This window comes from Cervus canadensis, chromosome 1 (genome assembly GCF_019320065.1).
Source record: "Cervus canadensis isolate Bull #8, Minnesota chromosome 1, ASM1932006v1, whole genome shotgun sequence".
NCBI classification, from domain to species: domain Eukaryota; kingdom Metazoa; phylum Chordata; class Mammalia; order Artiodactyla; family Cervidae; genus Cervus; species Cervus canadensis.
This window is the reverse complement of record NC_057386.1, coordinates 52,147,406-52,157,967: the sequence shown is the minus strand read 5'-3', so window position 1 is coordinate 52,157,967 and position 10,562 is coordinate 52,147,406. Positions and strand designations below refer to the sequence as shown.

General features: G+C 56.4%; 1 protein-coding gene across 4 annotated transcripts in view; it reads left to right on the top strand.

The window, feature by feature from the left end:
• The window catches only part of AKAP1 (A-kinase anchoring protein 1), a 30,565-nt gene extending 21,016 nt beyond the window's left edge, over nt 1-9,549 (top strand). For all 4 annotated transcript variants that reach the window (XM_043483401.1, XM_043483412.1, XM_043483427.1 and 1 more), the window contains 9 exons: nt 674-807; nt 2,725-2,851; nt 3,365-3,492; nt 5,021-5,198; nt 6,460-6,610; nt 6,998-7,065; nt 7,879-7,952; nt 8,140-8,202; nt 8,575-9,549. In XM_043483401.1, coding sequence (XP_043339336.1) covers nt 674-807; nt 2,725-2,851; nt 3,365-3,492; nt 5,021-5,198; nt 6,460-6,610; nt 6,998-7,065; nt 7,879-7,952; nt 8,140-8,202; nt 8,575-8,649 — 998 coding nt within the window. In that variant the 3' untranslated portion in view covers nt 8,650-9,549. The remainder of the gene's footprint in view (nt 1-673; nt 808-2,724; nt 2,852-3,364; nt 3,493-5,020; nt 5,199-6,459; nt 6,611-6,997; nt 7,066-7,878; nt 7,953-8,139; nt 8,203-8,574) is intronic.
• The last annotated feature ends 1,013 nt before the right edge of the window (nt 9,550-10,562 follow it).

The window sequence follows — 10,562 nt, the reverse complement described above, 5'->3', positions numbered from 1 at the left end:
CAGCCAGAGCCACTTCTCTGAAGCCGTCTGACCCCTGTGTCTTGGTTGTGGGCCCCCTGGCAGACCCTGAGTGGGGGTGTCCTCTCGGGACTGAAGACCCACCGGGAGCCCTGAGAGCCTTCAGCGGTGCGCGAGTCAGGCCTCAGCAGAGGGAGGGAGGGGGCCTCCTCCTGGCGCCCCCTCTTCCTGGGCTCAGCTGAAGGCCTGCGCCAGCGTGGGGCCTTGGGGACCAGGGCCCTTGGTGGGAGGGGCCGCTTAGCTGAATGTGGCCCGGCTGCGACCAGTTGAGCTCCGCCGAGACCCACACCAGGCACAGGCTGCTGAGGCCTTGGGGGCCGGCTGGCCTGCCCCTCCCTGCCCGTGGACTCCCCTTGCTGAGCCGACGTGTTTCTTCCCAGTCTACCCCTTGTCTCTGCTCCAGCAGCTGTGCTGGGCGCGGCTGCCAGTTCAGCAAGTGGGACTGTAAGTGACAGGCTAAAATTAGGTGTATCTACACCCCCAGTCCGCCTTTCATTGGGGCTGTTCCGAGCCTTCCAGACTGCGAGCTGACAGTCACCTGCCAAGCCTGAGGAGGGGGCGAGGGGCGGGGGCCTCCCGGGAGTGCGAGTTTGGAAGTTGTCCGTTATTAACTGCTCTGGGCCCGTGTCTGTGCGTGCTGCTTCCTCCCCTGCAGGTTCAGACGGGAACAGCATGGACTCGGTGGACAGCTGCTGTGGCCTCAGGAAGCCTGACGGTTTCCAGAATGCCCAGGCAGGCTCCAACCCCAAGAAGGTCGACCTGATTATCTGGGAGATCGAGGTGCCAAAGGTAAGGGCTGTGAGCGCTAAGTGACCCCGGGCCCAGGGTCAATGGGCTTGGGAGAGGGGGCCAAGCGGGGGGACCTAAACGAGGAGAAGCCCCTAGGGCGCTGGAGGCTGAAGGGGTGGGAAGTCTGGAGAGCTTCCCGTAGAGCGGAATCCCTCCAGCTGACCTCGGGAGCGGCGTCCTCACACTCCCCGGCTCCTCCCCTCCTTGGGACTCTTCTTGGCGTGCGGGGCTCGGATCAGTTTGGAGATGCTAGCAAAGCAGGCTGAAGGCAGGGGCTGGCCAGGAGTCCCCTCAGCATGCTCTCCTCCCGCTCCCCAACGCCGACTGTATTTTATAATTGAGCACAGCATAAATCCGTATTTTAGAGAGCTTGAGGAATATAGCAGTGTAGGAAGAAAATAAAAATCAGCTTAATCCTACCCCCGAGAGTGACTAGGAAGACTTTTATTTCCTTCTCATCTTACACCCTGTGGTTTTTAAACAAAACTAAGATTATGTTGCTTTAATTAATGCTTTTAAATATTTAACAACTTAATTTTCCTGTGTTATTCTTTGAAAATGGAATTTTAACTGCATGATTCATTGTGTGAATGTCAGTTTACTTCACCAGTTCCCCAATTCCAGGGTGCTTAAGTGATTTCTAGCTTCTTGCTTTTCTAACTTACATCTTATTAGCTTGATCTTGATGTTTGTCTCAGGGACTCAGAAATAATTGGCCAATTGCATTCTCCTGGGCTCTTAGCCTCCTGCTGAGGTGGAGGCTTGGCCTGGTGTGACCTCGAGGTCAGGTGGGCCGCTCTGACCTGCGTGGCTGGCTCCCTTGGTTATGTCTTTCCCCCAGTGACCCTGAGGGCAGAGGTGCCCTCTTCTGTCTGCTTCAGAGGTTGCAAAGGGCACACCCAGGCAGCTCTGGGTGCAGAGTGACCGTGTCCCTGGCAGCTCCACTATTGGGGATTGCTTCAGGGTTTGTCTTATATTGGGCTGAGTTTGGCTCCTCTGGCCCGCAGGGGACGTGTGCTCAGGAGTTGGCAGCAGGAACCCAAGGGTTCTTTCTTAGACCTTTGTTTTCTCTTCTTTTTTTCTTTTCATTTATTTTTATTAGTTGGAGGCTAATTACTTTACAATATGGTAGTGGTTTTTCAAACTGAGCCCATTCTTTGGACCTGAGCAGACTTGGAGAGGTAGAGGACTCAAAAATACAACCTTGTGCTTAGAAACATCCCAGTGGTTAGGAGGAGAAGATGCTGCCTTTGCAGCCTCTGAACGTGAGCCCCATCGCTGGGGGGGAAATGGAAACGGCCACGTTCTGGAGCCACTGCCTGGCGCAGCTGCTTAGCAGCTGTGTGCAAGGAAAAGGCGCTCAGCTGAGTCCGACTCTGTGCGACCTCATGGACTGTATCTCCATGGCCTATATAGTCCATGGGATTCTCCAGGCCAGAACACTGGAGTGGGTAGCCTTTCCCGTCTCCGGGGGATCTTCCAACCCAGGGATTGAACCCAGGGCTCCCACTTTGCAGGCGTATTCTTTACCAGCTGAGACACAAGGAAAGCCCAAGAATACTGGAGTGGGTAGCCTATCCCTTCTCCAAGGGATCTTCCCAACCCAGGAATCAAACCGAGGTCTCCTGCGTGGCAGGCAGATTCTTTACCAGCTGAGCTATCAGGGAAGCCAGTAGCTGTGAGATCCTGGCCAAATTAACTTAACCTCTCTGAGTTTGTTCCATCAACTGTAAAATGGTGATAAACAGATGCTGTTTGTTTCCTGCATTTACTGAGTAACAGTAAGTGCTCAGAACAGTGCCTGGTGAGTGAGTGCCGAGAATACATGTGAGCCTGACTTGGTGTGAAGCAGAGGTGGGTCTTGGGGATGCTCGGGTTTGGCTTGTTAACCCTCTCACCCCTCTCTCTCTCCCGAAGCACCTGGTTGGTCGGCTGATTGGCAAGCAGGGACGCTACGTGAGTTTTCTCAAGCAGACATCTGGTGCCAAGATCTACATCTCCACCCTGCCTTACACCCAGAACATCCAGGTCTGCCACATCGAAGGTCAGTGGCAGCCGCTGCCTGGGTTTTATGACAGTTTTCTTACCTGGAACTTAAGTGACTTGAAGCATTTGAGTCCCACTTGGTCCCTTTTGAAATCTAAGTCTCTGAATAGAAAGCCCTGCTTCTCACCCCGGGTGAAGGGAGTGGGCGAGTCTTCCCTGTAGCCTCATCTTCACTTACGGTACTTGAAGGAGACTCGGGATCCCGCAGATCTTCTGGCGGGAAAGGGGTGGGCACTCGGGGACTGGCCAGGGGTCCTGGGCTGATGGTGGACGAAGGCTGGGCCTCCCCATCAGCTAAGTTCCTGTTGCATTGGTGCAGTCATAGACAATAGAGGCCCAGTGTGAAAGGGCCACAGGCTTCCAGCTTTAGATGCGGTTCACCTTAAGGTGAGGCTTGACATTTCGGCACCTTAAAGGTGCGCCTGAGCTCTGGGGAGAGTGCGGTGTGGGTGGGCGTGAGTTCAGCTTGCTCTCTGTCTCAGCCTGTGACTGTGGTCTGCCCCACACGCAGGCTCTCAGCAGCACGTGGACAAGGCACTGAGCTTGATCGGCAAGAAGTTCAAAGAACTGAACCTCACCAACATTTATGCCCCCCCGCTGCCTTCACTGGCGCTGCCTTCTCTTCCAATGACTTCCTGGGTGAGCATGCCCCTTCCTCCCGGCCAGCCCCAGATGGAAGCTCCCGAGGCTGTGGGCAAGGAAGGCCTGGGGCACACTGAGGCCTTCGCCTGTCACCTCCGGCCAGCGGTCAGCTCTGCTTTTAGTTCTCTGGGTTGGGCTGAGGACCAGGGTGCTGTAGGAAGCCAGAGGCCTCTCAGTCCTTGCTTGGAAGGACCACTCTCCCCGCCTCTGCCACCTGGGCAGTCTGTTCTCAAGGCACTTGCCTAGAAAGGACTGCTCTCTGCTGACTGGCTGTGTGCAGGCTGACTCGGGACGCCTTAGAGCCGTGCCTTGTCCTGATCAACTCTGGACCTGGTTCGGGGACACCCCCCCCCCACCCCGGCTGTGGATTTGGGTCTAGCGGTGGCCCTGGTGAAGGAGGCTCTTCCCCTTCCATCCTCACAAGGGACACCTGGGTCATAAAGGGAAAGAACCCCCACTCCATCTCCACCCCTGGGAGCCCTAGCAGAGGAGGAGCTGGCATTTTGGGGCCTGTGTGCTGGGGCTGTGGGGTCTCTGGGGCCTCTCACCCCATCCTGCTGTGTGCCTTCAGCTCTATGAGCCTAGTCTCACTGGGAGCAGAACTGTAGGTTTCTAAAGGCTAAGAACACTGCATTTCACACGTAGGGTGGGTGTGCGCTCCAAGAAAATGTTTAGGATGCTGGCCTTTTCATTCTGTGTCTTCCTCCCTCCCAGTACCCTTGTGCTTTGAGGGAAGGGGTAGATGTCCTCTGCCTTCTTGTGGATATCCGGGAGTGGGCTGACCGCCACTCCACGCTTCACTTCTGAATCATCGGGATTTCCCGTGAGGTGTGGCCCCAGACCCACTCTGTCTTTTTCAAGTGGTTGAGCGGTTGGTGAGGCCTCCTCTCCTTGTGCTGTGAGTGGCTGGTGGGGCTGGAGATAGCCCGCAGGGCCGGGGGGTCGGCGTGGAGCTCTCACCCGAAGTTCTTTCTGTGGCCGCCTGGCTGGGAGGTGGAGTGGATGCCCTGCTGTGTCCACAGCGCCTCGTTGCCTTAGCTTGGAGAGACGTCAGCGGTCACGCTGGAGCTCCTGGGGTCAGCTGCCGTTGCAGGGAGCTGGCAGGGTGGCCCTCAGGCTGGACCGTCCCTTCCTCTTGCTCTTAGTAGCCGCCCCATTCCTATTTGCCGTCCCTGGGTCTTAAAGAGCCTTGAGACGAGGTGGCCTGGGCAGAAGCTGTGCCCAGGCCCGTGGGCAGCCAGATACTCTATCCACCGCGGATGCCTGGGAGCCTCCTTGCCCAGCTGAACTGAGGCCACCTCTCGTGGTTACTTGGGGCATTGCAGGGCCAGGGCCACAGGGGAGCCAAACACTTTGAACGGCTTAAGAGAGTTTTCCTTGGACCTGTGCTGTCTAGGAGCCGTGTTGCTTTGGTTTGCTATGCCTTTTTCCAAGATGTGCCAATTTGGGTTCTTGCCCTGGGGCCTCAGAGTTTATCCCAGGTGTGAGAAGGGTTGCTGAATGCACGTGACCCCCCTCTCTGCAGCTCATGCTCCCGGATGGCGTCACTGTGGAGGTAATCGTGGTCAACCAGGTCAACGCCGGGCACCTGTTTGTGCAGCAGCACACACACCCTACCTTCCATGCGCTGCGTAGCCTGGACCAGCAGATGTACCTCTGCTACTCTCAGCCTGGGATCCCCACCTTGCCCACCCCGGTGGAGAGTAAGTGCTGCCCCCGAGGTCCGAGGGGCGCCGGGCTCTGGCCAGGCTCGGGGAGAAGTTTTGAGGGTCTCCTCTCGTTCTGCCCATGGTTTTAACCAGCAGGAGGCTGTTCTGGGGCTCTTCATGGGAATAGCATCCCTGAGTTCTTGGTGTCGGTATAGGGTGCGCTGGGCTCCCATTTCCTGGCTAGCTCAAGCTGGTGTTTCCATAGGCTGACGGAAAGAAGGGGTCAGAATACAGAGTTGGCACGGCGGTTCAGATCCCAGCTCTGCTGCCCGCCTGTTGAGGGAGGGGGATGCCCACGTGGTCTGGGAATTGGGGTGGCTACTGTGTATGTCAGACAGGCACAGTGCCTGTTGCAGATGCCAGGCCCGAAGATGGTCCCGGTTTCCGGTGACGGTGGGTTGGGGCATCTCCAGTTAACAGGTGAGGAAACGAAGGCTCTGAAGTCAGTGACTTGCCCAGGTGGCCCCTGCTCCGGAGCTCTTTTATCTTCGTCATCCTCGTTAGCAGAGATCTGATGTCGCTAACCTACCATATCAGGGAGTCCTAACCTGAAGCCCCCAGTGGGCTTTAAGACATAAGGAAAACTTTTGAAATTTGGGGGGCATTTTATATTAAGGTTTTCATTTTGGAGGAATATTGTCAGGTTCTCTGGTGTTGATTCTACCCAGAAGTGAAGACAGAACTGGAGGCCAAGAGGTGACTGGACTGTACTGGGGCCTGCCCTTAAGGGTCAGGACACAGTGTGGCCAGCCGTGTCACGGGCCCCTGTCCCTGCTGCCCCAGGCTGGGGTTGGTGGCACTCAGGGCCACCTGCTGTGGCCTGGTTGGCGGCCCCAAGTGTAGTGCTCTCAGCACCATCCTGAAGCAAAGGCCAGAAGAAGTGGGCTTTGGGCTCGGGAGCCCTCGGTCTGGTCTGCGGTGGGCCAGAGCAGGCCCTGGCAGCCAGCCAGAGGTCTGCTGCCCTTGAGGCTCTGGATTCTTTCTGGGACATTCCCTTCAGAGTATAAGGCAGATGCTGGTCCATTCCCTGAATTCTGGAATTTACCTGGCTTATTTCAGGTAATCTGTGTCCACCTCTGGCCTCATTAAGTCTCAGAGAAAGGTGTGGGTGGGTGCTTTCTCGTCTGGGGGGTGTTGGGGGCAGCAGAGATGCACGGCTGGCAGATACTGCCCTTGGTCCATGCTGGGCCCGGGGAGGGTCTGTGGCCGCCCCGCCCCATGCCGGCTCTGGGCACACGCTCTCGTCTGCCCACAGTAACGGTCATCTGCGCTGCCCCCGGCGCGGATGGGGCCTGGTGGCGAGCCCAGGTGGTGGCCGCCTACGAGGACACCAACGAGGTCGAGATTCGCTACGTCGACTACGGCGGCTACAAGAGGGTGAAAGTCGACGTGCTGCGGCAGATCCGGTGAGTCGAGTAGGCCGTGACGTCTGCAGAGCCGGCGCCTGGAGCGTGGGTGGGTTCTTCCTGCTGCTGCCCACTCTGTTTGGGAGAGGATGATGCAAATGAACCCCATGCCCACCTCAGCCAGACAGAGTGGAGAGCCCCGTCTGGTGGAAGAAGCCCGGGTGTTGTTCGGCACAAGGGGGTGACTTCGCTTCGGGCGCGCGATGCAAGCAGCGCCTCAGAGGCCGGGCCTGTGCAGGGGAGCTGGGAGCGGTGTGGTGCCTGGCGTGTGCACTGCTGTGTGGCTTCCCTGGGTTTCAGGGTCACGGCGCTGAGCAGGAGGGGCACGTCGGCCTGGGGTGGGCAGCGTGGTGTCCAGGCTGAGCTCGGGCCTGGCTTGTCTTTCAGGTCTGACTTTGTGACCCTGCCGTTCCAGGGGGCAGAGGTGCTTCTGGACAGCGTGATGCCTCTGTCAGGTAACAGGTGGGGCCTGGGCCTGGGCCTGGGCCTGGGCCGGGGCGAGCCGGTCTTCTCTGTGGGACCCTGTCCTCACCTTCCAGGCTTAAGCAGCACAGCTTGCGACCACTTTGTTTCCAATGGACTGGTCTGGGTGGAGGCCCGAGAACATGCATTTCTAACAAGTTCTCCCGTGGTGCTGGTCCCTGGACCCCAGACCCCTGCTTTCAGGCCCACTGCTCTAGCCTCCACCCAGGCCTGCAGCTTTGAGAGGCTTCCTAGAGACACGTCTCTGTTCCTAGATATTCCCAGACTTAGCCCTGTCCTCCCTGCCTCTCACCCTGGGTGTGTCCTTGTTCTGGACGTGTATGATCTGACAATGCTGTCCGCGCACCCCGCCCGCTTGGAATCGCTGCCCAAAGTGGACTGTGTGGCCAACTTCCTGGGTCTGAATGGCACCTGCCTCACTGTGGCAGTGGGTTGACCTTCAGACACTGACCCGTGTTTCACATGTTCTCACCTGTAACATGTATTCCTGATTCCGTGAGATAGCAGTCCATTCAGCCCCTGGATCAGTGTTGGTGGTGGCGATGCTTCCACTGGAGGCAGAGTCTCTGTCCCTGTGCCCCTCTGGCCCCTGGGGGTGGCATGCAGCAGGCACCCCAAGCGTTCCCAGGGAGGCCTGGGGCTCTGCACCCAGCTCAGGTGTGGCTCTGTCCTGTGAGGTCTGTAAGTCCGTGGCAGCGTGTGAAGTCTGCTAGAAAACACCTGCGAGTTTTGTGACGCGTGCCCCACCTCGGTGAGAGCTGAATGCTGCTCTTCCCTCTCCTCAGACGATGACCACTTCTCGCCTGAGGCGGACGCGGCTATGAGCGAGATGACGGGGAACACAGCGCTGCTGGCTCAGGTATGTGGGGCGGGCGGGCCTGTCCCGGGAGCCCCCGCCCGGCACCTCCAGCCTCTCTCAGCTCCCGGCTGCATGGGAGTGGACCTTGGGCGCCTGTTGCCCGTGGCCCCCGCCCTGGGTTGGCCAGCAGTCTTGGAGAGGGGCCTGGGGTAGCTTACAAACACCATGGGGGGTTTTGTTCTCTCAGGTGACGAGTTACAGCCCAACCGGCCTGCCTCTGATTCAGCTGTGGAGCGTGGTTGGAGATGAAGTAAGTTCGGGCCTCCTCTCCCCCATCACGCACAGGACGCTCGGTGGCCACAGTCAGGGTGGGGATGCCGCTGTCATCCAGGGATGGCGGCCGGAGGTGCAGCTGAACCCCCACAGAGCTGTGGCGGCCCCCGTGGCAGGACATCCCTGGGCGCTCTCGGACCTCGTCCCTTGGGGTTTTCCCCTTCGGCTCCTGGTACTAGAGCGTGGAGAGCCTGCTCGCCTGCTGGCAGGGCCTGTCCATGAAGCCCTGGCGGGCCTGGCCCAGTCATTCAGGTGCTGGTGGTGGGGCCAGGGCTGAGGGGGGGAACCGCGCCGGCCCAGACGCTGGCCCGGTGCCACGGCCGTGCTCTCCAGGGCTTCTCTCTCCTAGGTGGTGTTGATAAACCGGTCGCTGGTGGAGCGAGGACTTGCTCAGTGGGTGGACAGCTACTACTCGAGCCTCTGACCCACCCCACACTGCCTCTGGAGTCTGTTTTGCACTGTTGAAATTGGGCTTGGCACTCAAGGCAGAGACTTTACAGCAGAATTACAAACATTTGTCCTCCCCAGAGAGTCCTTTCGTCCCGTACTGTGGTCATGTTGAGCTGTTTCTGTCTCTGAGACGAGAGAATTGTGGGTTCTTTTCAAAGCCATCAGATGGCGAGTAACAAGCCTGTCGGCTTAACCTGGTTCCAAGCTGTTTATGAAACAAAAAAAAAAAATGAAAGGAAAACTGTCTCAACTAGGTTGTCCGGCCCTCCCTCCCCCATTCCCTCCCTCCCTTCCTGCCTCCATCCTATTTCCTCCCAAACCCAAACCCCTGTAAGCGGACAGGCCAAGGGATGTGTTGCTTGCTTTTGGGGAAGGGATTCTTTTACCTTCAAGTCTTTCTTCAGGGAGCAAGACATGAACTGACTGATGGGCATCAATTGCTTGTATAGCTTACGAATGAATTTATGATTTAACCATTTTTTATGAACTCCATCTAGGTCTCTAAGAAGACAGACTTTTTAATGCACCTGTAAATACAAAGCAATCGTACCTCTGGCCTCAGTCAGTGATAGAGGAGGGGGATCTTATCTTGCCAAGCCTGGTTGTAATTTGTAACCGTTTTCTATTTGTGCAAACTCTGTAAATATGTTTAAAAAAATGTAATTATTTTGTACAAGATACACTGGAGAACAAAGGGAACTCGCAGTTTTTCCACATCCCATGTCATCTGTGGCCGCTGCTTGTCCCAGCTCCCATCGCCTCCTGCATAGCCGGACAGGGTGAGCGTATGGTATAGGGTGTGACCCGGGGATTTTTTTTTTTCTGTACAAATTTGTTTAAAAAAACAAAAAAAAACTCATTGGATTACCTTGCAGTGGTGTGTGTTGATTCTTTTTTAGACTGACTTCATGCAGCATTGTGTAATTTAAGTAACTTAAACACACAAACATATAAATCTCAAATTTTATACACTGTAGCTTCTGTTTTTTCCCATGGTGAACACAGTTGGGGAGTCGTGGGGTGGTTGTGAGTGTGGCGGGCTCTTCTAGGAGACTCATGGCTCTTTGAAGACAATTTAGTCAAAAATTTCCATCTGGCTTTTTCCTCCCCTTTGCTCCACAAGGTGGCGGCCAGCCTTCCCTTGGCTTCCTCCTGTGATAGTCTCAGACAGCCAGGCTTGAGGAGAGAGCACTGGTTGCCCAAATTCTTTGTGCATTTTAATAAACCTGTGAAGTGATTTAAGAGCAGAACCAAGTCTTGATCTAAAGGCCTCTCCTCTTAAAGGTCGGCTCAGGGCCGTGAGCCCCGGCCTCTGGGCCTGCCCACCCCTCCAGGGTTTCTGGAGAGCTGAGAGAGCCCCAGGGCCCTTCACACAGAAGGTCTTCTCCCCAGGGCTGCAGCCTCTCTCCCTGGCTTTGGGCACCGAGTGGATAAAATGCAGGCTTCAGTTTCCATGATCAGATAATGGTTGTGGTACTGGTGGCATTCGGCTCATTGTGACCCCATGGACTGCGACATACCAGGCTTCCCTGTCTTCGCTCTCCTGGAGTTTGCTCAAACTTGTGTCTGTTGAGTTGGTGATGCCATCCAACCATCTCCTCTGTTGGCCCCTTCTGCCCTCAATCTTTCCCAGCATCAGGGTTTTTCCCGTGAGTCAGCTTTTTGCATCAGGTGGCCAAGGTATTGGAGCTTCAGCATCAGTCCTTCCAATGAATATTCAGGGTTGATTTCCTTTAGGATGGACTGGTTCGATCTCCTTGCCATCCAAGGAACTCTCAAGAGTCTTCTCCAGCAGCACAGTTCAGAAACATCAATTCTTTGGCAGTCAGCCTTCTTTATGGTCCAACTCTTGTGTCTGTACACAACTACTGGAAAAACCATAGCTTT